Consider the following 26,905-nt stretch of genomic DNA (forward strand, 5'->3'; position numbering starts at 1 on the left):
TATATATATATATATATATATATATATATATATATATATATATATATATATATACATATATGTCCCGTGCAATTTATTCACAATTTTAAACATCTTTGAATACTTGTTAAAAATTATCGCACACACTGTAATATAGTGTAGAAATAGCAGTGACACCCTTACCCACTGTATCTTGCAGTTTTTAAATAAAAACAAAATAATTATATGACTGTATTCATGTTAGCATTTAGGATAGCTAGCAATTAGCACTCTAGTTGCTTGCTAGTGATTACCCCACCAGTTGCCAGCAAGCAATTAGCACACTAGTTGTCAGCTAGCGTTATCACACTATTTGTCGGTTAGCGATTAGCGTGTCAGTTGTCGGTTAGCGATTAGGGTGTCAGTTGCCATCTAGCAATTAGCGTACTAGTTACCAGCTAGAGGTTAGCACACTATTTGTCAACTAGCGATTAATGCAGTTGTCAGCTAGCAATTAGTGTGCTAGTTGCCAGCTAGCTATTGGCAGCGCTAAACTATATTATTTTAGGACCAGTTTAATTCAAAACACATTTGCATACAAGTAGGGGGTCCCCTCTCTATCTCTCCATTTGTTTGGGGGTCCTCTGCCTCAAAAACGTTGAAGACCCTTAAGCTAAATCATCTTGCGATTGACGGTTATTTATTTCATTCTGTTAATTATAATATTTTGCACCAAAAAATAAATATTGAATTGAATGTGTTCAATTTGTTTTCTATATTTTTGTAATACTCTAAAAACATGCATCTGGAGTGAAGACCCTTGACATCCATCTACTGTTTTTGTCTCTGATACAGAGAAAAATAGAAATGTACATATAAGGTAATGTAGTTGAAACTATTTTGATCAGGCCCTAAATCTAATTAGTTGTCATTCATCACATTTCGGGCATTTTCTCAAAGTTTCATAAAAATCCTCCCATATCTTTTTGAGTTATTTTGCCAACTAACAAACTAATGGCATCGATTACATAATTACAAAACAAAAGGTTGACAAAATTCACAACACTGCAATGGGTGAAGACAATTGAGTGGATTGGCTCTGCCATTTTGTATTTTTCTTTATTTTTCAAAGGAATTGCGAACCCTAGCTTTACATCATTGCTTCTCTCAAACAACTTAGACCTACCCTAAATGCTACTAATAACTACTAATAATTCGATAATTTGACTTGGTATAGCTTCTCTAACGAAGGCCTTAATTTATCAAAGTTAAGTTCCGAAATAACTTTTAAAGGACATTGATGAAGAGAGATGAGAAGATCGAACATTTAGATGAGAGTAAGTGGCGCGCGTATTTAAATCTGCACAATCTCTGAGCTCCTTCTGAGTAACCTTATACTGTCTAGGTTTATATGGTTCTACAATATTAGGAAGTGCTGCACGGACGTCCTGTTAGATCTAGATCGACTGATCAGTGTTTATATTTAGGTCCATGTTCTCTAAGTCTAAAAAACTAACATTTGGTGTCAAAAGCAGATAAGAGGGTGGTTATTGTAACCTCACTTTTAATAGGTGGTTAAAATACCTCCTAAAAATATGTTATATGCTTGAATCTGTTTGTTTTTCACAATACAATTTCAACCCCTGAAGCAGAATGCCATTTGGTCCAAGTAATTATTTCAGGGGCAAATTACTTTAGCATAGTTGCATTTAATGTGTTTGAATCAGGCAAAAGTGGATATGGAGACCGTTTGAGGAGTCTCTTGACATTTATACTGTGTGGGAAAACTGTATTTAATTGAGTGTATCCATAAGTGTGGTTATATTGTGCTAAAGGAGTTGCAACATGAACATTTTCTTTTTAGCAAACATTAGATTAGACAAACCTTATTCGATAAGCCGTTTTTTTTTATGTCCATCCTTTATTCATCAATATGAGGTGATTTCACATGTTTTTATACAATGTTGTACAAGGTCCACTTGGACTAAATGTCCCCTGCCTCCCTCGGAACATGTTTAAAGAATTCGCAGGTAGGAATTGAAACTCTCTGCCAGCCATTCAAAGCAGACCCTCACAATGCATTTGGGCTTGCCAGGTCTAAACGGCGTCCTCCCCTACTCACTGTTGATCCGTTGAAAGTTCTGCCTTTTCTTCAACCGAGTGTCCAAGAAATGGGACCGCAAGTCCGACGACACAACCACAAAGTCAATCATCAAACTGCGACCCATAGTGTTCTGGTGTTGGGTGCACAAATGTGCAAATAGTGGGACGGCATGGCGCGGTTGGGAGAGTGGCCATGCCAGCAACCTGAGGGTTCCTGGTTCAATTCCCACCTAGTCACGTCTGTTGTGTTCTTAAGCAAGACACTTCACTCTTGCTCCTGATGGGTCGTCGTTAGGGCCTTTCATGGTAGCTCCCGCCATCAGTGTGTGAATGTTTGTGTGAATTGGTGAATGTGGTAATAGTGTCTAAAGCGCTTTGAGTACCTTGAAGGTAGAAAAGCGCTATACAAGTATAACCCATTTACCATTTACATATGGACACCCTTATGCTTGAACACTGTGTTTGTTATGGATAATCTGTGATGACCACGGAAGTCCAGTAACAAAACACCACTCGGGTTTGAATCCCAGCAGCAGTTCCTCTTAATCATGCTTCTCCAGGTCTCACTGTCATTGCCAATATTAGTGTTGAAGTCCCCCCGCAGAACAAGGGAATCAGCTGAGAGAAATCCAAAAAAGGTGGCTACTTTGAACTATTGTTTGGCGGGTAAGCACAAACAACAGTCAGGACTTGTCTCTCTATCCGGAGGCGGAGGGAGACTACCCTCTCGTCTACTGGGTTAAACTCCATCTCCTGGTGTGAGATGAGATCCTGCCTAAAGTGGAAAAGTTCAAGTACCTTGGGGTCTTGGTCACAAGTGAGACAAGAGTGGATCTTGCATTTTTAAAAAAATTGTACGTGATTAGTTGTGCTCAATCACATAACGCATTTTGTAATGCTGTGGTCTATCTTAGAAGTCTTGGTTAGTAGTCTTGGTTCGATGAGAAACAGTTTGCTGTTAACTAGTGTGCAAACTGCCAAAACACATCTGAAAACTTAAATAAAGAGACTTACAAATATAGGATCGTATTTTGTTATTTGGTTCAGCAGTTAAAGATGTATGTTAATGTATGTGTGTGAGAGAGATGCTCTACAATCTGCTAAAGAATGAACAGACACTAGACAAAACTGTAAATAAAAGGCCAACACAGCTTAATTTATGTTTGAGAGGAGTAGTATGACAATACTCTGTAATCTCTAAAGTAACACAGTTTTGGCCAACGGAATTTGACCATAACATTTTAAGGGTCTTAGTTGTGTTTTGTTGTCCTCTCCACATTTTTCAACGTGTTTTTCATGTGTCATAAGGGTTAACGTAAAGTATGTTTATTACTTTTATATTTTATTTATAGCAGTGGTTAACATGTGTATAACATTTTATTAAGGAAAAATATGTTTGTTAATTCTTGGGATGATAATACAAATCTCTACAAATCACAGTATTGGAGAACTGTTGAACTTTAAAGTTTACAGTGGGTGGTAGACACACTAATAATATCTGATAAAGACGACATGGGTTGTCGTCTTTTCGCCCGAGAAATTGGCACTTTGAGCATGCTCACTCTGACATCTGGTCATGCCGATTGTAGCAATTATTGTACATCTCAGTACCTCTAGATAACCTGCGGGCCAAGAATAAAGTGCTACTCTGAGAATTCACATTAGTGGATCTTTTATCCTCATTCCCTCAAATGAGAGCAAGGCCATTAACAATTGTGTGTTTTCATTATGTAAATGGTGTTTCGCATACCCACAAAGTGCCACCAGGAAAGCAATAATTTTCTCCTAGTGATCATAATGTGTCCAAGTGGATTGTCTTGATTATGATATGCTAATTACGTATTGCCATATCGTCTTTCTCTGGTTTGTCTTACAGATTCAGAAAAACCAAGGCTCTTTAATGGTAAGTTTTATTGTTCCTTGCAGGTCCTGTGCAAAATTGTTGGTGCAGTCCCTAATTTGGAAATTCACTCTAATGGCACTGAAATATTTATTCATTCTGAAACTGCTGGTGGTACAATAAATCCAGGCGTGGGAAAAATAAAAATATTCAGGAGCTTATGATAGATTTGTCTGACTTCATTGCATTTGATTTGTAAAGAAAATAATTTGCATTCCTTTTTTCCATAAACATTCCAACTTGTCAGCTGTCTTTATCCCATTTCAGCCTCTTCAGCTACTACAATGCATCGTTGATGAGGTGAGTCGTTGTCTTATGTGCTTTTGCATCTAAAGTCGGTGCTAATGGACCAGAAAGCTTATATTTTGTTTCCTAATGAAGCAAACCACTCGAGCAGCTTAGCACCCTGCTCACTCGACCCTTCACCCAAAGCCACTGCCTTAGGCAATGCATACTCACACATTTGTATAAAATAGCATTTTTCATTCCTCATATCTCTGCATTATTTAGTGCAGCGCATTTTTGCTGATAAATCATGGCAGAAAAAAAATAACATATTACATATTAAATAGACTTCCACCAAGACATCAGATTAAAAGCTACTGTAATAGATTGTAAAAAAAAAAAAAACGCACTGGGGACTCCAGATCGGTGGGCGGCAGTATTGCGCATTGCAGCTATGGAGCTAATGCATGTGAGATTTAATGTAGATTTAAACAAAAAATGTATGCTTGTTTTCTTGGCCAATGCTCTGATAGCACACAGATGAACTGACATTCCCCCATTAAAAACATTGTAAAATAAATTGTAATTACCCGACCTTAGCTACTAATTAAAGCCTTTTTTTCTGTGTACTAATTTTTGATGGGATTGATTTTCATGCAAAAACACAAAATAAAATTAGGTTGTATCCCCCCCACCCCCCCGATTAAAGTTCAGCATTCACACGTTAAACTAATTACAAAAATAAAAAGGATTGTAATTTGCTCTTTGTGAGTTTTACATGATGAGTGAGTTAGTGACCTTGTTAATCACCGCAGGGCCACCGAAAAAATATAATTCTTGTTAAAAAAAAAAGAAAAGAAAAAAATTCATTTGAATTCATGGCACTGCAGCGAAACCAATTTATCAAAATATTTTCTGTCTCCCTTCATCAAGTCATGAAGATTGAACAATTGTGTTTCAGACATACTGTATACATATCAGATTTGGTCTCTTTTGCAGTTACTAGTTTATTGTGAAAATGTATGAGAAAACTTATCTGTTTACCTGATCTCATATTTTATACAAAACAACTGCACCTAAAGGAGCCCAGTTCTATATTTGCAAGTTTTTAAACTTCAAACTGTTTACAATGTACAATACTTTTGTTCTACATGATGTGACAGTACCATATCATGAGGTTGTTGTGCTACGTTGTCACTGGTTTAATTTTTATGCCACTCCTAAATATTGTGAACAGTCGGGTATATGAAAACCACTCGGGTTTGTGCGATATAGACGATGTACATTTAGCCGACAATAGAGCTATTAATACTATTATTACATTGTGATACTACATGTTGACTGCCAGTGACCTGCAAAGTTGTCAGCGGCAAGCGAATGAACGTGTTCTCAACGCATCGTAGCATTTTCACTAGTAAGCTTGCGGCTAACATCCCTCCACAGTGCAAAGCCAATTCAAAGTCAAAATAAACCAAGTAGCATCACTGTAAGATGAGGAATAGCTCAACATGCTACATTACACACTCTAGGAGGATATGCTAACCGCTAAGCCAGAGCTCTTGAATTTAAGCAAAGGTGGGAGAATTAATACACGTATCGACAGTAACGATACCAAGTATAGTATCAGTATATGGTCTATAATGCAGTGGTTGGATCGATATTTATTATTTTAAATTAATTAATATTTGTAATTATTTCGTCATTTTTTTAATACTGTATGTCCTTGGACGGAGGAGGGCTTTAAGGTCAAAAACCAAAGAATTTAAATCAGAGCCAATAGTAGGAAATGTTTTAATTGATATTGTTACACCTCCATCCTATGTTTTTGTTTGATTATAATTATTATAAAATGTAATCATTCCAAATATCTTCAAAATGTGAAGTATCAGCATTGGTATGACCAATTCTGCCCTTTATCTACTTGGTATTGGATCGATACCCACATTTTTAGCATTCATCCATTCTCTACCTCTTGTCCCTCTCGGGGTGACGGTGACTGGGATCCAATGTTGTTTAAAAAGCTCCTGAAATTAGCAGGATAAGGACCCCTTTTGTTTTAAAGAAATCATTGTGTACTACACGTTAAATCAGACTCACCTACAGTATGTAACACTTTTAGCTAATGCCTTGAAGGAGAGGTTCTCTGTAGTTTTTCCTACCATCTGTTTTTCATTAATGTCTCTTTTTTCCGTTTGTTGAATAGCAAGCAGCTCCACCGATAAAGAACTCCCTCTTTATTTTCAAGCCTGTAATTACTGATCTAATTTTGCTTAATAATTGCTTCATGGCAATGACATGTATATTTACTCGTACCCTTGTACCCTTGCATGGTGTGTTCTTGTCGTGGAACCATGTTGACAACCGGAGGAATAATTCACACAGATGAGACACTTTCATCAGCTTGCTTGTCTTTTGTGCCACATCAAAGCTGTGGCAGCATCCCTCTCAGCTGGAAACATGAATACATGCATAAATGTGTGTGTTGGTGTTTGTAACTGTAGAAGCTGCATGTGCCAGTCAATATGTGGGGAAAACACAACCTCTGTCATAACTAAACAACACACCAAGCAGTTCATTTTAGTGTGTGCGTGTGAGTATACACGATGGTATATCACTCATCCAAGGGGAGGCAGCACTGTGAAGTGCAGTGAGATTAGACGGAACCCATTTGTTTGTTAATTTAAATAGGTTCATGCATCAGGGTTTGCGAGAGGCTGCCGATCAGAACATTAAGGAATGGCGAACACTGCCCAGAGGTGTTTTTAAAGGCACAGCGGGGCATCAACTGTAGAGAGGTTTAATTCCCCTGAATTTGAATAAGCCCCGGCTTTTCTACCCCTGAGTTATTTTTTTGAATGCTGATGTTTACAAAATACTGTTTTCACATCTCATATGTATGTTGAAAGCTTTCAAACTATAAAAGAGATGGTATAATAATTTTTTAACCATCTTATTGTAACAGATTTAGATTTACATTTAGATTTAGGCGAAGTTGGTAGAGTGGCCGTGCCAGCAATCGGAGGGTTGCTGGTTACTGGGGTTCAATCCCCACCTTCTACCATCCTAGTCACGCCCGTTGTGTCCTTGGGCAAGACACTTCACCCTTGCTCCTGATGGCTGCTGGTTAGCACCTTGCATGGCAGCTCCCGCCATCAGTGTGTGAATGTGTGTGTGAATGGGTGAATGTGGAAATACTGTCAAAGCGCTTTGAGTACCTTGAAGGTAGAAAAGCGCTATACAAGTATAACCCATTTATCATTATTTATTAGATTTATTGGTCCCCTTGGGGAAATTCATTGTCACTGCCGTACATTTGAACAATAGACATTACACATCACAAAAAATAACAAAAAGACATCCTACATGACCAACACACATTTATAGGCTTGTCAGACAGGTCGGCCGGGCCTGCTGTTAAGGGCGGCTATAGCTGCAGGGATAAGGCTTTTCCTGAGGCGGGCCCTCCGGAATTTGATAGTTCTGTACCTGCGCCCTGATAGTAGTGGGATGATGTATTAGTGTAGTGGGTGAGTGATATCCTGGACTATTGTTTTTGCCAGTCGAGTGATGGACCTGTGGTTTAAAGGCCTACTGAAATTATTTTTTTTAATTTAAACGGGAATAGCAGATCCATTCTATGTGTCATACTTGATCATTTCGCGATATTGCCATATTTTTGCTGAAAGGATTTAGTAGAGAAAATCGACGATAAAGTTCGCAACTTTTGCTCGCTGATAAAAAAAAGACTTGCCTGTACCGGAAGTAGCGTGACGTCACGGGAGCTAATATTCCTCACAATTCCCCATTGTTTACAATGGAGCGAGAGAGATTCGGACCGAGAAAGTGACGATTACCCCATTAATTTGAGCGAGGATGAAAGATTCGTAGATGAGGAACGTTACAGTGAAGGACTTGAGAGACAGTGATGGACGTATCTTTTTTCGCTCTGACCGTAACTTAGGTACAAGCTGGCTCATTGGATTCCACACTCTCCTTTTTTTATTGTGGATCACGGATTTGTATTTTAAACCACCTCGGATACTATATCCTCTTGAAAATGAGAGTCGAGAACGCGAAATGGACATTCAGTGCCTTTTATCTCCACGACAATACATCGGCGAAATGCTTTAGCTACAAGCTAACGTGATAGCATCGTGCTTTAACTGCATATAGAAACAAAAAAATAAACCCCTGACTGGAAGGATAGATAGAAAATCAACAATACTATTAAACCGTGGACATGTAAATACACGGTTAATGCTTTCCAGGCTGGCGAAAGTTAACAATGCTGTGCTAACGACGCCATTGAAGCTAACTTAGCAACTTAGCAACGGGACCTCACAGAGCTATGCTAAAAACATTAGCTCTCCACCTACGCCAGCAGCCCTCATCTACTCATCAACACCCGTGCTCACCAGCGTTCCAGCGAACGGCAGAAGGACGAAGGACTTCACCCGATGCGTTTGGCGGCCCGGAGACGTAGGAGGTCAAGGTGAGGTCGGTGGCTAGCGCGGCTAGCGCTCCAACAAAGTCCTCCTGGTTGTGTTGCTGTAGTCCGCTGCTAATACACCGATCCCACCTACAACTGTCTTCTTTGCAGCCTTCATTGTTCATTAAACAAATTGCAAAATATGTCCAGAATACTGTGGAATTATGAAATGAAAACAGAGCTTTTTGTATAGGATTCTACGGGGTACCATAACTTCGTTAAACTGACTTCGTCACGCGCATACGTCATCATACCGCGACGTTTCAGCCGGATATTTCCCGGGAAGTTTTAAATGTGACTTTATAAGTTAACCCGGCCGTATTGGCATGTGTTGCAATGTTAAGATTTCATCATTGATATATAAACTATCAGACTGCGTGGTCGGTAGTAGTGGGTTTCAGTAGGCCTTTAAGTCTGAAATGTTGGGTGTGGGTAGGCCGATGATTTTAGCTGCTATGTTTGTAATGCGTGTGAGTTTGGTCCGGTTGGTTACAGAAAGCATGGTGAAAAAACATGTGGAACAGTACATAAGGATGGGTTGAACGATGCTTTGGTACAGTAATAACAGGAGATGAGGTGCAGTTACATAGCATTTCCACTTTGCGGTTCACTTGCTGCAGTCTCAGTGCATTGCGGATTTTAACGGGGTCCCATGATGCAAAAACAACTTTTCTTACTTGTAGGTACCTGTTTTTGTTTATTTGGTGTCCCCATAAGTCTCGAAAATGTGAAATAAAACCATGGGGCATGGTGGAGATATTATATAAAACAATCTTGCCTTCTTTCGAACTTGCTCAAAATGAGCCGTTTGGAATTTGAGACTTTAGTGATGTATTTTACTTACGTCAGCGGATATTTCCATACGTGGTAGAGGTTTACTTCAACAGATTTGCGTGAATCTGCCATTTTTATTCAGTTGTAGTTGAAAGTTGTCAAATTGTTTTTTTTCTCTATCCTCTTGTTGTGGGGCTGACAGCCTCATACATGCACATGTATGCTAAAATACTCCACTGTTGCCATTTCTTATTAAAAAAAAGTATCATATAGTTTTAACTTATATTTGTCAGTAGACTCAATATGGAAGTGCTAAAAACTACAACATGGCTGACGGGTGGAAGACAGTCGAAGGTAGCTTGGCCAGGAAGAGGGGTTCGACATGTAAATAAGACAGCCCACAAAACGGGGCACTGTGAAGAGAAAGACAGAAAGCGGCTTGAAGATGGTTTGTAAAACAAATTTATGCCAAATCTTGACAAAGCACCACCTTACATGTTATGTAGACCACAAGGAACTGTTTTAAATGTAGGAAAAAAATTATTATTTGACCCCTTTAAAGTACCATTGAGTACATTAAGTTTTGAGTATACCCACAGACTTTTAATGTTAAAATTACGTAGGTTTTAGAGGGTGTGCAGTGTTTTAAGAGTGTTTGAAGTGTTTCTAAGTATGCGTGAAAGCTGTGCGGAATGTGTGGAGGGCTTATAAAGACGTTAAATGCATACGATATTCATAAAATGTATAAAATAAACAGTGTCCCTACTTCACTGAAATTCACCTACCTTAGGGGTTTTGCAACGTAAGCCCTGCAATAATGGAGGAAACACTGTACTTCTACAGTATAGTGCAATTTGTAAGTCTGTGTTGTAGGGAAAAAGACTGAGATTGAGAATGTTAGTTGTAGCTTTTCCTATGCAATTAACTATTCAAGGTCATTGGTTGCATTTGACGCCAATGCTAGCAATCCACATAACCAGTTGGGAACGTGAAATTACTGCTCATTCCTCCCTGTACAATACCTAACAATTCTTGAAATCTCCCTAAATGACTGAAACAGGCTGTCTTCAGACTAAGCACACTTAACCACATCTTCTACATACTATTGCTTGTATTCTGACTCGTGACTTCTTCCCAGAAGTGAAAACCAGTGGTGGTCAACAAAACTTAGATGGCTTTTGTGCAGCAAGCAGGCCGCGAACAATTTGAGTATAAAAGAGGCTTAAATATTCCTGCAAAAAGCAGATACGAGCAAAAAATCAAACTATGCAATGAAATGGATCCCTATACCTTATCAAAAAAGATTTGTCGAGGATTATATTTTGGTCACGTTCCCAGACATATTGAACTATTGTGCTCCAGACGCCATTCTACACGACAAAACAGATGGAAATTTTGAAAATCCTGGAGGTTTACAACTTCTTTGTGTGTGGCTGGGCTACAGAAATTGATATCAATACTATGTTAGTTGCTGTTGCACACGCCATTTACGAGTACAGTATTTTTCCCCATCTTTATCAAAATATAACTAAAGATTGCAACGTTGTGTATGTGCTGAAAGCTTCATTCACGATTGTTGCCTTTGATAAAAGCTTAACTCTTTTAGATTTCGCTCACATTTGCTTCCGTTTATTTAGACATGCCGTGTTGGCGCTTTTTATAACAAACATATGTTTAAGAAATACAAATAATATCAAGATAATACTTAAATGGGAAATAATAAATGTTAAAAGTATATCAAACAAACCTTTAACGAAGTGATCTCTGCAAACTTGTGCATTCTTCGACTGTGCTCCCTTGGACAGGAGTGTGAGCTGCCTGCTTTTCTCGTCGTCGTTTCGTAAAATGTTGCACTCTTCCGCCCTTTATGATTACCCCTCGAAGAACTCAGAAGAAGCATTTATCTTTTTCGCGATTTGAACGATTCGTACAGCCGAAAACAACACAAGTATAGGGCATGTTTTCTTCTGAAAGGCTAAATGGCGCAGAGTACCCAGTGAGAACAGAGCTAGCTTGACCACCACTCATATTTAATGGGCGGGACGTGAGCCGGATGTGACATCTGTAAAATCCAAGCAAATGGGCATTCGGAATAACCACAAGCACAGTTTAGGCTGTCATCAGCCTCTCCACTGCAGCCTGAGTTAACTACAGCTGCTCCTGCTGGAAAGCGTGGGCTAGAGAGATAGATAAATGAAGTAATGAGGTGAGGGGTGGTCAGAGGGGGCGTCTGGCAGAGCTGTTCTACATGACACGGCTCATAACCCCATTGACAATATCTAACTGACACACTCAGACATGTTACTGATAACTACATTCAGTGTAATCTTGAGTATGACTGCTTTTCCTACTCAGTTTTACTCTCTACATTTTTTAGATTGACAGTACAGTTTTGTGTGGGAGAATATATAATGGATGGATGGATGGCCAGGATACCAGGATTTTAATGCAGATAATTGTCTGATTCATTCTTTAAACATAATCTCGTTATTTGTAATTGCGGATAATGAATATAATTGTGAATTACATAAATCTGTGTTTTTCTTTGAAACATTTGCAATTGAGCCCTGTGAAGAGGTGGCGACTTGTCCAGGGTGTACCCCGCCTTCCGCCCCAATGCAGCTGAGATAGGCTCCAGCACCCCCCGTGACCCCAAAAAGGGACAAGTGGTAGAAAATGGATGGATGGCATTTGCAATTGATCCCAGACTTGCAGCAGTGTACACTTGCAATGATTTTTAAAAGCAAAAAAAGGCTACACCATTTAGAATTTAATTATAATTTTACACACATATATTGTGTCTATCTGACATATATCTAATACATACAATAGATACTGTACACCTATGTCATCTTCATCTTCTAAGAGCTTCTGACATTAACTAGTGATAATGATTGACTGTAGCCGGTGCTGTCTCTTTGACAGCAAAAAAAAAGATGTATTTTAATATAAGACCAATATTCAGAACTATGGGAAACCTATTGAAGATAAAAGCTGCATTGTATTGAAAACTGCATTTAAACTCCAGACGGTCTATTCATTAACATCATTTTATGTCAGACACTCACACTGTCTACGTTTCCATGCACTAAATTACTCTAATTTAGTATATGATAGTTGGAAACACCTTAATTTGATCATGTTTGTCTTTTGAGCAACTGCACTAACACCCAGATTATGCGATTGGAGACCAGATCTCTCGAGTGGGTGTGCGCTGCTGGAGGGAACCCTTCATATCGCAGATGCGCCAGTCTCAACGCGCGGGATATTATCCGGAAGCAGATACCATTCGATAAAAACATAGGCAAAAATTGGAATAAAGATGAGACTGTTTATTTGCTTCACAAATTGAAAGAACGGAACATTTTGAAGTGCATCGTTGGGAGAAAAAAAGAAACTGAGATTTATTTAAGGCATACTTGGGGGGGGGGTTGAGTTGGGCGGGGGCGGGGTTAAGGGGGGAGGAGTATATTTATAGCTTGAATTAACTGAAATTCAAGTATTTCTTATATATATATATATATATATATATATATATATATATATATATATATATATATATATATATATATATATATATATATATAAATAAAATAAATGACTTTCAGTACATTCTAGCTATATATATATATATATACTGTGTGTGTATATATATATATATATATATATATATATATATATATATATATATATATATATATATATATATATATATATACATATATATGTATTTTATTATATATATATATATATATATATATATATATATATACATATACATATATATATATATATATATATATATATATATATATATATACATATACATATATATGTATTTTATTATATATATATATACAGTATATATATATAAATAAAATAAATACTTGAATTTCAGTGTTAATTTATTTACACATATACACACATAACACTCCTCTACTCATTGTTGTATTTGAAAGTGCAATGCTTTGCAGCCAGTAGTACAGCCTTTGAAGGAACATACAGTAGGTAAGGGCAGTGTAATATTCTGGGTTGGAGTCAATAACCAGGCGAGGTGATGAAGTTACGTCTCTTTACTTCATACTTCAGAACCGACTCCCACAATTGCCGTCAGGGTGCGCAATACAACGTAAACCGTTGGCCAACCAAAAAGTAACCACAGAACACTATACCCAACATTCACCAGGAGATGGCAACAAACAACTTAGATCACTCTATTACAGGCAGCATCTGTGAAATTTAATTTGCAGGAAAGGAGTGAGTTTAGGGTTGAATTGTCCATCCTCGTTCTATTCTCTGTCACTCGTCGTCGCCATGACTGGGTCTTCTTCGTTCTTCTGCTTCATCTCCTTCTTGTTGTGTGCGCAGTTGTGCACTCACCAAAAGCCGTAGATGTTATAACGTGACTGGGCCGGCACGCTGTTTATATGAAGGAAAAGCGGACGTGACGACAGGCTGTCCTCACTCAGGTCCGCACGGACCTGGAGGGGGCGTGCCTTAAGTCCGGCTGGAAATTCGGGAGAATGGTTGTCCCGGGAAATTTTCGGGAGAGGCACTAAAATTCGGGAGTCTCCCGGAAAATTTGGGAGGGTTGGCAAGTATGATTTAAGGAGATAGTAATGAAACGTAAAATGCCGGCTTAATTTCGGATTCCTGAACGAAATACGAATGGAATGAAAGAGAATGAAGCAGGTATATTAAAAAGCAAATAATAAAGCATACACAAACCTCTTCACGCTGCATTTGTGCTCTCCCAACTAATTAGCAATAACTCTGTATTCCACACAACTGGCAAGATAGTCCAGAACAATAGCAAACCTCATCTGGAACATTATCAGCCGGGGCCCGAACGGTCTCATCCATCGGATTTAAAACTCCTTCCATCAATCCACGAAGCCTTTTGAATGAACTCTGAGACGTTTAAACATTTTGTTTCCATGATTCTTCATCTGAAAAATCCTTCAAAACAACTCTCTCCTGCCAGTCCTTCTTTGCTGCTGACCTGCATCTGGTCCAAGACCTTTTTATAAATAAATATAAATGATAAATGGGTTATACTTGTATAGCGCTTTTCTACCTTCAAGTTACTCAAAGCGCTTTGACAGTATTTCCACATTCACCCATTCACACACACATTCACACACTGATGGCGGGAGCTGCCATGCAAGGCGCTAACCAGCACCCATCAGGAGCAAGGGTGAAGTGTCTTGCCCAAGGACACAACGGACATGACTAGGATGGTAGAAGGTGGGGATTGAACCCCAGTAACCAGCAACCCTCCGATTGCTGGCACGGCCACTCTACCAACTTCGCCACGCCGGTAGTAGCATTATGTTCGTAGCGCAATCTAAGATAATTTCTCATTGCTGTCTGCTATTTAACATCAGCATAGTCATTAGCGATATTATATTTGTAATCTGTATCAATATTACAAGTACAACAGAGCTCAGCTGTTGACTTGTAAGGAGCCGCCAATGCCTTGTCATAGGTCAACTGAAAAAGCAATAAATTAATGCACGCTAAAAGGAAATAAATGCTCCCCAGTGTACGGGAGGCACATGGTGTTTGACCAATAGTCTCATTAGAGAGTGTGTATAGACACTGGGACTTCACATGTAGGTATGAAAATGCAAAAAACTGAAATCAGACTCATTTAGTGCATGAAAACGTAGTCATTGTCATGACCTTGTGGTGGCAAAGGCAGGAAAACATTCAGTCTTTAAACTGCACAAATAAGGCTTCTTGCAACACACAATTGCTGCTGAAGATGGACGCAGTAAGAGAGAGATCTAAAATGTTATACAGTAATCCTTTGTTTAACGCTGTCAATTGGTTACAAACATGACCGCGATAAATTGATTTCCGCGAAGTAGACATCATAAAATATAAATCTAATATTTTCATAGCAAGAGCATTAAAGACTTGTTTACTCCCTTCTAAATATGTTTTCAACCTTACGAGAGCCAATTAGTCACCTTTATACTCTTTTAATCTAATATGGAAACACTGCCTGAGGCTGAGCCAATCAGTGGCCACAATACTAAACAGCGTGCTCTGATTGGTTTAGTTTCATCTAATGGCCAAAATTATTGTAGGATTTATATTTTTAGTCCATTTAGTCATTGGTATGCTTAAAAATTTAGGGAAGAAACGTAAAATATGCTTTAAAAAAATTAAGCGAAATAAATCTACACTATAGCGAAGCCGCAATATTTGAAGCGTGTTGTGGTGAGGGACGACTGTGCAGTGGAACCTCGATCTACGAACTCAATTCGCAATACTCATTTAGCACTAGGAATGTGTACAGAATCTGGTACTTTTTAAACACAGAATGAATCCCGCCGGATTTACGGGCTTCTGATTCATGTAAAATCTAATGGTGTCATGTTACAGTACCTGGGTTGCGCGTGATGTCACGCTCTGTTGCTGACTTAAGTCGCTTTTAGCACTTCAACACTTGGTGATCACTCCAGCAGCACTGAGAGCAGACTCAGCCAAACTACTTCTAGGTAATGTTGCTATTTTCATCCCAACAAAGTAATTGACTCAGAAAATGGTTCAATGTTAGTTAAGGAAGGCTCCACTATTTCAAAAATGTGCTGGCTCGATGCTAATATACATTGGCTATGCTATTGATTAACATTAGCGATTTTACATGGCGATTTTATCACCTCAAATTGGTAAATGAGTTATACTTGTATATCGCTTTTCTACCTTCAAAGTACTCAAAGCACTTTGATACTATTTCCACATTCACCCATTAACACATATATTCACACACACATTCACGCATTGATTGCGGGAGCTGCCATGCAAGGCCCTAACCACGACCCATCAGGAGCAAGGGTGAAGTGTCTTGCTCAAGGACACAGCGAACGTGACTAGGATGGCGAAAACCCTCAGGTTGCTGGCACGGCCGCTCTACCAACCGAGCCAAGCCCCTTAATTTCTCCAAATTAGTATTTGAAAACTACAACTACATTGGACATTACAATCAAATATCTGGTGCATAATAAGTACAATACTTAGAGTATTAACACTTTTTAGGCCGCAACAAGCCTTAACTGACTAGCCAACACACCATAAACTACACACTACTGCCATCTAACATCTTGGACTTGCACCTGTAATTGAGACTCACAAATGTTATAATAAAACACAATATAACAACTGGACTGCAGTTGTCATTATCAGCTCCTTTTTAAATGTTGGTATTAAAAAAAAAAAAGGTTATTATCAAAAACCACAAATTTTTAAAGCACGAAAGTTCTGATAATTGGTGACGTTGAATACCTGTATCGAGTGAACGGTACCAATCCCACAGTAGCTAATGACAGCACTGCTCTGCTGACTAAATGAGTACCGGAGATTGATTGATCAGCTCGACCACAATGTAATATGCTGCCGGGCACAAAATGACTGCGCTGCAGGCACACAATGAGTGGATGAAATGTTTGTACACTGAGACAAGATTCGTACATCAAAGCATATTTTTTATTCGGTGCGTGGTTTGTGAATTGAAAAGTTTATACACTGAAGGGTTCGTAAATATTGTCTATTATAAAGCTTGCACCTTTTTATTAAGGTTCCACTGTATTTTGTTCAGAAGTGTACTTTTATATATGTATTTTATTCTGCAGTTATCATTTTGACCACAAGTTATTTAGAATAAAAATAATAACTTGTGCATCCAATTCTAATTTTGAAAACATGATTGAGGATATACACTACCGTTCAAAAGTTTGGAGTCACCCAAACAATTTTGTGGAATAGCCTTCATTTCTAAGAACAAGAATAGACTTTCGAGTTTCAGATGAAAGTTCTCTTTTTCTGGCCATTTTGAGCGTTTAATCGACCCCACAAATGTGATGCTCCAGAAACTCAATCTGCTCAAATGAAGGTCAGTTTTGTAGCTTCTGTAACGAGCTAAACTGTTTTCATATGTGTGAACATGATTGCACAAGGGTTTTCTAATCATCAATTAGCCTTCTGAGCCAATGAGCAAACACATTGTACCATTAGAACACTGGAGTGATAGTTGCTGGAAATGGGCCTCTATACACTTATGTAGATATTGCACCAAAAACCAGACATTTGCAGCTAAAATAGTCATTTACCACATTAGCAATGTATAGAGTGTATTTCTTTAAAGTTAAGACTAGTTTAAAGTTATCTTCATTGAAAAGTACAGTGCTTTTCCTTCAAAAATAAGGACATTTCAATGTGACCCCAAACTTTTGAACGGTAGTGTACATTGTAGAATTATGCCAGGATATAAAGAGAATGGTTCACATACAAACCCCGTTTCCGTATGAGTTGGGAAATTGTGTTAGATGTAAATATAAACGGAATACAATGATTTGCAAATCCTTTTCAACCCATATTCAATTGAATGCACTACAAAGACAAGATATTTGATGTTCAAACTCATAAACTTAATTTTTTTTTTGCAAATAATAATTAACTTAGAATTTCATGGCTGCAACACGTGCCAAAGTAGTTGGGAAAGGGCATGTTCACCACTGTGTTACATGGCCTTTCCTTTTAACAACACTTCGTAAACATTTGGGAACTGAGGAGACACATTTTTTAAGCTTCTCAGTTGGAATTCTTTCCCATTCTTGCTTGATGTACAGCTTAAGTTGTTCAACAGTCCAGGGGTCTCCGTTGTGGTATTTTAGGCTTCATAATGCGCCACACATTTTCAATGGGAGACAGGTCTGGACTACAGGCAGGCCAGTCTAGTACCCGCACTCGTTGATGTAACACATGGCTTGGCATTGTCTTGCTGAAATAAGCAGGGGCGTCCATGTTAACGTTGCTTGGATGGCAACATATGTTGCTCCAAAACCTGTATGTACCTTTCAGCATTAATGGCGCCTTCACAGATGTGTAAGTTACCCATGTCTTGGGCACTAATACACCCACATACCATCACAGATGCTGGCTTTTCAACTTTGCGCCTATAAAAATCCGGATGGTTCTTTTCCTCTTTGCTCCGGAGGACACGACGTCCACAGTTTCCAAAAACAATTTGAAATATGGACTCGTCAGACCACAGAACACTTTTCCACTTTGTATCAGTCCATCTTAGATGAGCTCAGGCCCAGCGAAGCCGACAGCGTTTCTGGGTGTTGTTGATAAACGGTTTTCGCCTTGCATAGGAGAGTTTTAACTTGCACTTACAGATGTAGCGACCAACTGTAGTTACTGACAGTGGGTTTCTGAAGTGTTGAGCCCATGTGGTGATATCCTTCACACACTGATGTCGCTTGTTGATGCAGTACAGCCTGAGGGATCGAAGGTCATGGGCTTGGCTGCTTACGTGCAGTAATTTCTCCAGATTCCCTGAACCCTTTGATAATATTATGGACCGTAGATAGTGAAATCCCTAAATTCCTTGCAATAGCTGGTTGAGAAAGTTTTTTCTTAAACTGTTCAACAATTTGCTCACGCATTTGTTGACAAAGTGGTGACCCTCGCCCCATCCTTGTTTGTGAATGACTGAGCATTTCATGGAATCTACTTTTATACCCAATCATGGCACCCACCTGTTCCCAATTTGCCTGTTCACCTGTGGGATGTTCCAAATAAGTGTTTGATGAGAATTCCTCAACTTTATCAGTATTTATTGCCACCTTTCCCAACTTCTTTGTCACGTGTTGCTGGGATCAAATTCTAAAGTTAATGAGTATTTGCAACAAAAAAAAAAGTTTATCAGTTTGAACATCAAATATGTTGTCTTTGTAGCATATTCAACTGAATATGGGTTGAAAATGATTTGCAAATCATTGTATTCCGTTTATATTTACTCTAACACAATTTCCCAACTCATATGGAAACAGGGTTTGTATGTAAGTATTGGTCCAAAATTGATTAACAATTACTCTTAAACTGCAACAAGGTGAGTTAACAGACTGCTCTTTCGCCATTGCTACCATCATTTATTCCACCCCTCCATTATTTCACAGTATACAGTATGTACTGTACCTTTGAAAGACTGCAATTACTTTATCACACGTACTGTAAACCTCCTGATTGTGTGGTTGGTAAAATTCCACATTTACATTGTTGATCATAATTCTAATATAAACAAACTTGACTAAATCTCCCATAAATGTTTTCTTGTATAACATGTTTGTTCTTATTTTCAAAGGATCCTCCAGTTCTGCCTGCTGGACAGTTCAGCGAGATGTTTGTTCACTTCATCACACAATGGTAAGTCTGTCAGAGCTCATCCATTCCCCGATGACATTATTTACAATTAAAAATTTTTTTTATTTTTATGATAATATATTTAATTTTGCTCTATATTACCATAGTAAGCCCTGCAACTCACTGGTGATCAGTCCAGGGTATACCCCTACTGCTTCTCTTGAGTTACCTGGGATGGATGCTAACTTTATTGTGACCCTGAACAGCGTACATAGTATGCAATAATGGAGGGATTATTGTGTAGATTAGAATTTGTGAAATGACATACAGGCTAGAACAATAACATCAGTTAGATAGGGAGCAGATAGTGACTGCCTATTTATCTTTTAGTATGAGACGACAGCCCAAAGAGAGACCTGCACCCAATAACTTAATGGTAAGTCAAACCAATTACCATATTAAGCAGTTGTAACCTTCAAAATAATCTATGTATCCGTCTGTGTACTTAAGGCCTGATCTACAAAGATCCAAATTCCACACGCCAAACAGCGTGTGAAAACTATAAAATTGCATGTACTCACTATAAAATTGTGCGTACTATTAGTGGTCGTGTTGCATGGGATCTACTAAGACTAACTTGTTTTGATAATTAGTGTAGATTGTCCTATGAGGTTTTTTGCGTGTACTACTGGCATTATGTGCAATGGAAACTCACTTTCAGATTCATAATATTGTGCTCCCCAGCCTCTGGGTTTTGTAATGTTGAACAAGCAGAACACATCTATAATATGTATTTACATTTTCTGCAATATAGAATCACAATCTGGACAAGACATTTTTCATATAGGAGATATATTATTAAATATTTCCTAAATGATAAAATGAACACACACAAAAATGCACCAATTGAAATTGTTTTAATCAGCCCCATAAGTCATCCAGAAGCTAAGAATTTATTTTGCTGAATCAACCATACGTATATTATTTTATTTTTGACTGTCCATATATGTTGACACGCACATTTAAACAAATAATTCTCTGTCCAGCTGTTTTTGCACCACGATCTTCTACTTTTTATCAGCCGTGTGCGTAACTGTGTCAGTTGCACATACGTTTCAGACGCAAAATAGCGCTTGCAGAACATCCGCATTGATGAATCACATTGGGTGTGCTGAATAATTATATTAGCATCTCCTCCTCCCAGGATTGTGGGCGGCTGACGATGAGCATATATTCTTGCATATTCTTCAGCTAATTTTTTTGCTCATTTGACAGGGTCATATTTTGATTTTATTTCCACATTCAAAACACTTGTGGCGTGCATACCATGTAATGGTGGTGCTTTGGTCAAAAGTTTGCATGGAATTTTTTTTTACGGACCATCTTTGAACCGCTTTCTGATTGTCTCTTTAAAATGCACTGTTTTGTGGGTGGTCTTAAATTACGTGCCAAAGTCCTTTTCCAGCCCAAGTTCCTTTCGACTGTGCTACACCCCGTCAGTTATGTTTTAGTTTTTTGGCTTCCATATCATGTCTACTCACAGATATGAGATAGAACGATACACTATTTTTCTATTAGAAATGGCAACTGTCGAGGATTTTCAGGATACATGTATATGTACAAGCCAGTCTGCCTGACAGCAAGAGGATAGAGAAAAATAAAGAACTTATTGACTACCACCGAATAAAAATGTCTGACTCACGTAAACATGTTTGGGTAAACCTCTACCATATATGGAGATATCCGCTGTCATAATGAAGGCAAAATATGTAATTAAAGTGTCACATTCCAGACAACTTTTTTGAGGAAAGTTAAGAAGAATGCAAGATTGTTTTATAATTATTTTTCATCATGGACATATGGGGATCTCAAATATCCAAAAAGGTGAAAATGTTGGTTTTGCATAATAAGGCCCCTTTAAAGGCCCACTGAAATGAATTTTTTTTTATTCAAACGGGGATAGCAGATCCATTCTATGTGTCATACTTGATCATTTCGCGATATTGCCATATTTTTGCTGAAAGGATTTAGTAGAGAACAACGACGATAAAGTTCGCAACTTTTTGTCGCTGATAAAAAAAAAGCCTTGCCTATACCGGAAGTAGCGTGACGTCACAGGAGGAAAAGCTGCTCACATTTTCCCATTGTTTACAATGCAGCGAGAGAGATTCGGACCGAGAAAGCGACGATTACCCAATTAATTTGAGCGAGGATGAACGATTTGTGGATGAGGAACGTGAGAGTGAAGGACTAGATTGCAGTGCAGGACGTATCTTTTTTCGTTCTGACCGTAACTTAGGGACAAGGGTTCATTGGATTCCACACTTTCTCCTTTTTCTATTGTGGATCACGGATTTGTATTTCAAACCACCTCGGATACTATATCCTCTTGAAAATGAGAGTCGAGAACGCGAAATGGACATTCACAGTGACTTTTATCTCCACAACAATACATCGGCGAAACACTTTAGCTACGGAGCTAACGTGATAGCATCAGGCTCAAATGCAGATATAAACAAAAGAAATAAACCCCTGACTGGAAGGATAGACAGAAAATCAACAATACTATTAAACCATGGACATGTAAACCATGGACATGTAAATACACAGTTAATGCTTTCCAGCTTGGCGAAACTTAACAATGCTGTTGCTAACGACGCCATTGAAGCTAACTTAGCTACGGGACCTCACAGAGCTATGATAAAAACATTAGTGCTCCACCTACGCCAGCCAGCCCTCATCTGCTCATCAACACCCGTGCTCACCTGCGTTCCAGCGATCGACGGAAGGACGAAGGACTTCACCCGATCATCCGTGCGGTCGGCGGCTAGCGTCGGATAGCGCGTCTGCTATCCAAGTCAAAGTCCTCCTGGTTGTGTTGCTGCAGCCAGCCGCTAATACACCGATCCCACCTACAACTTTCTTCTTTGCAGTCTTCATTGTTCATTAAACAAATTGCAAAAGATTCACCAACACAGATGTCCAGAATTTTGAGATGAAAAGAGAGCTTTTTTGTATTTGATTCAATGGTGTCCGAATACTTCCGTTTAACTAGTGACGTCACGCGCATACGTCATTGTATATAGACGTTTTCAACCGGAAGTTTAGCGGGAAATTTAAAATTGCACTTTATAAGTTAACCCGGCCGTATTGGCATGTGTTGCAATGTTAAGATTTCATCATTGATATATAAACTATCAGACTGCGTGGTCGGTAGTAGTGGGTTTCAGTAGGCCTTTAAGAGACGCAATCCTCTGCTCATGACCTTTGTTGCATGTGCTATCGTGTTTGCATAAGATTTAGTAAACGCAAACCTTTAGTAGATCAGGCCCGAGGTGTGTATCAGTGTATTCATTCACCCACGTAAAAAAATAATTACAGTCGTGGTCAAAAGTTTACATATACTTGTAAAGAACATAATGTCATGGTTGTCTTGAGTTTCCAATCATTTCTACAATTATATTTTTTTTGTTATAGAGTGATTGGAGCACATACTTGTTGGTCACAAAAAACATTCATGAAGTTTGGTTGTTTTATGAATTTATTATGGCTCTACTGAAAATGTGACCAAATCTGCTGGGTCAAAAGTATACATACAGCAATGTTAAAATTTGGTTACATGTCCCTTGGCAAGTTTCACTGCAATAATGCGCTTTTGGTAGCCATCCACAAGCTTCTGGTTGAATTTTTGACTTGACTTTTTCACTGCTCGCTGTACATGTCCTACGAAGTCAGACCTACACTGTTTCAATGTCCATTTCTCAGATGATATAATTGTTGATGACTGAAGTGCTGATACCAACCAAACCTAACCCCCCTGTCCCAACCCCCTCCACCCCCCACCCCCCGGATTGTAAATAATGTAAATAATTCAATGTATATACTCTGATGATTAACTTGTGTGATGACTGTATTATGCTGGTAGTATATATTTGTACCATGAATTGATTAACGTGGACCCCGACTTAAACAAGTTGAAAAACTTATTCGGGTGTTACCATTTAGTGGTCAATTGTACGGAATATGTACTGCACTGTGCAATCCACTAATAAAAGTCTCAATCAATCAAAAAAACCACGACTGTATATCTCTAGATTTTGTATTATGCAATTATACTTTTTGTGAAATAGCAAAGTTCTTTGTCAAAGACCTTATAATTTACTGCCGTTATGTGAAAATAACGTGAATGAACTTTTTCCTTTTTGGGAAAGATGTCACAGAGGTTTTTCCAAAAAACCTTGAGACCAATATAAAGTGCACTTCAGTAGTAATTCATTAAATTAACACAATGTTAATGAATCAGACCACAGTGCTTAGAATAGTTAATTCATTCCATTTTGACATTGACAGACAAAAGCAAATGACAAATTTAACAGAAGTGTCTGTCTGGCTGGCATTTTGCATTATGCACCATTTAACATATTTTATGAGACATTTATGAATGACAAATGATTATTCGTTAAAGTTGGAATAATAAAAGACGTTTGCTGAAGGTCACTGTGTAAAGGCGAATTCATTGTGGAGGTGTTTTGCCTATCAAGGGAACAACTTTTAAATAAAAGTTTTTTACAATACAACAAAACCAATATCTGCACTTTTTTGATAAAACCTTTAAATGGTAATATTTATCCATATTTATTAACTGTATATACAGTGCATCTGAAAAGTATTCACAGTGCTTCACTTTTTCCCCATTTTGTCGTTATGCCTTATGCCAAGATTGAATACATTAATTTTCACTATGAATACGCTTGTTTGCCTGCCAAGTGCTTAAGTCAGTGCACAGTTTGCTCTCGTAAGTGAAATGTGCAACAAAATTATTGAAATGTGCTGTCGTTTGATTTTACGTAAATCTGTACCTGTTTGTACCGATGGAATTTGGTCGTTACCTATAAAAGTACAGACATGGGAAATTTCCGTAAAAAAGCAGAAATACGCGCTTTTAAACTTTCATTTTCGTGTGATATAACTTTCGCGTTTTAAAAAAAAATGAAATAGCAATAAATGACATCCAAATAAAATTTGTTGAACGCTCGCCTCAGCCGCAGGTATTTGCTGTTACTCTTGCATAAACGCCACACTGAGTGAGAGGACGAGGAGACGATCAGGAGCACCGAAAAACAAGCTTGCAAGTTAGCTAACCATCTAGCTAGCTTACTTGTTGTTACCTCCATTCACTCTTAGAGCCACAACGTTGATGGCTGTCTACTTTGGTGCTAATCATATTTGGGGAATTACAATCCGAACGCTCTTAGTTCCGAACCAGTTGCCCACACTATTTCAGCAGGCGAGCTACTTTTCAAATGACCAAGTTGAAGTGATCTACCTCATCTCCATATATATATATATATATATATATATATATATATATATATATATATATATATATATATATATATATATATATATATATATATATATACATATATATATATATATATATATATATATATGTATATATATATATATATATATATATATATATATATATATATATATATATATATATATATATATATATATATATATATATATATATATGTATAACTAATATTTTTTACTTATGAAACAGATGTTTTTTGTTAACATGTTAGAAGTGTTTAATAAGCATGTTTAACACATGTATCATGTTGTAATTGTAAGCGTAAATAAACTCAAACCATAATATATAGATTCCTTTCTTTCATGAAGACAAGAATATAATTGGTGTATTACCTCATTCTGATGACTTGCATTGATTTGAGTCAGACAGGATTTACAGTAGTGCTAAAACTTCCACATTTTCGAATTTACATTGTGAAGGACAAAAAAAGTGCTCCTTTTTGTCCAATACCACATGAAAGTGTTTGGTTTTTGGCATCTTATTTGTCCAGCTTTCATACTAGTTTTTGTACACTTTACAAAAAATACATTGACGACAAACTCCGTAGCTTGCCGGCTTGTGCACGCTAGCTTTCTGAGACTCTTATTTTGTTAGCGTCGGCAGGATAGAGCAGCACTTTTATTGTGAAGACAGGAACTGTGCGGTCGTTTTTTAGGGTTTTGACAGCAGAGCAGGTGCGACGCGAGAGTCTGTTGAAATAAAAAGTGTTTCTCGCCTTCTTGCAGTGTTTTTTTTCTTTCTACAAAGCTCGCTGCAACCGGCGTTGGGTGCCACGAATGTCAATCAAGTGACGAAAGTGACGTCATAGTGAAGATTGATGAGAGCTAATTTTTAGGACTATTTTTTAAATGCCGGCTGGTGATCGACTGACACACCCTGCGCGATCGACCAGTAGCTCGCGATCGACATAATGGGCACTTCGGTTATAGAGTGTTTATTAGTAACCACAGAGAAGGTATATTTTTGACATAATGGATTGCAAACAGAAGTCACAACACCGGACGTATTTTACCCAAGGGGGCTTGCCTACCGGATAGAGTTGACAAATGGGAAATTGCAATTTTTAATTCTTTGCATGCATGGTATAGACTTTTACATGGCATTTGCAATGATATTTGTGTTAAAAAAAAAACACTAAACATTTTGTAGTACATTACATTGGACATGTAAGTGACAAAAAGATAGCCAAAATAGGTTGGTGGATGAGAATAATTTGAAAGGTTAAGTATAATGTAGAAATCAACCCAATTGCAGGAAATGTAGTCTGGATTTTAAAATTTTTATTTCGGGGTTTGCGTGGCAGCACTTTGTGCTGTTAGAAACGTTCCTCTTTTTGTTCTCAATTTTAATCTTGTTTTCTCAAAGGGTGCTCACATCCCTGAAAGTACCGTTCGGGTGATTCTGTTTTATTTGGTATCCTGAGGCAAGATACATTTGGTTGTTTTTTGGTCAATGCTAGACGTTTTCTAGTGTTGTTGCTAAGTTACTGTGCGTTCACTGTGGTGTGTACCTGGTTTACTAGTAAAACATATAAATGGGAATATTCCCAGACATGTCCTATTCAAAAGCAAATAATTTCATTTCTAAACGGATACAAAGTAAAATCTAATTGAATGTATTTGTTTATCATATTACAACACTGTACACCATTTACTTCCCCACTGTGGAAGCTGTTCTTTGCTAGATGGTTTTCACACAAGGCAATCATTTACACGAAGCATCTTTTAACAGCAGGGACATTTTGCTATCTGTTATAACGCCAAGGACAGCAACAGTTACGTCCTTAGAGAGACAGTGGGTGATGTTTTATGTTGTGGGGACACAGCATTGAAAGGTGTAAATGTAGAACTGTTAACGGATAGCAAGTTTGCAGTCTCACACCATAGAAGGCTAAATGGAAACCATGGTCTGACACTCA

General features: G+C 38.0%; 1 protein-coding gene across 2 annotated transcripts in view; it reads left to right on the forward strand.

Moving 5' to 3' along the window:
* Positions 1–26,905, forward strand: part of map2k5 (mitogen-activated protein kinase kinase 5) — a 122,482-nt gene that overhangs the window by 68,264 nt on the left and 27,313 nt on the right. For both annotated transcript variants that reach the window (XM_062069098.1, XM_062069092.1), the window contains 4 exons: positions 3,938–3,964; positions 4,229–4,261; positions 19,606–19,667; positions 19,995–20,040. In XM_062069098.1, coding sequence (XP_061925082.1) covers positions 3,938–3,964; positions 4,229–4,261; positions 19,606–19,667; positions 19,995–20,040 — 168 coding nt within the window. The remainder of the gene's footprint in view (positions 1–3,937; positions 3,965–4,228; positions 4,262–19,605; positions 19,668–19,994; positions 20,041–26,905) is intronic.

The sequence above is a fragment of the Entelurus aequoreus genome, linkage group LG02 (genome assembly GCF_033978785.1).
Source record: "Entelurus aequoreus isolate RoL-2023_Sb linkage group LG02, RoL_Eaeq_v1.1, whole genome shotgun sequence".
Classification (NCBI taxonomy): domain Eukaryota; kingdom Metazoa; phylum Chordata; class Actinopteri; order Syngnathiformes; family Syngnathidae; genus Entelurus; species Entelurus aequoreus.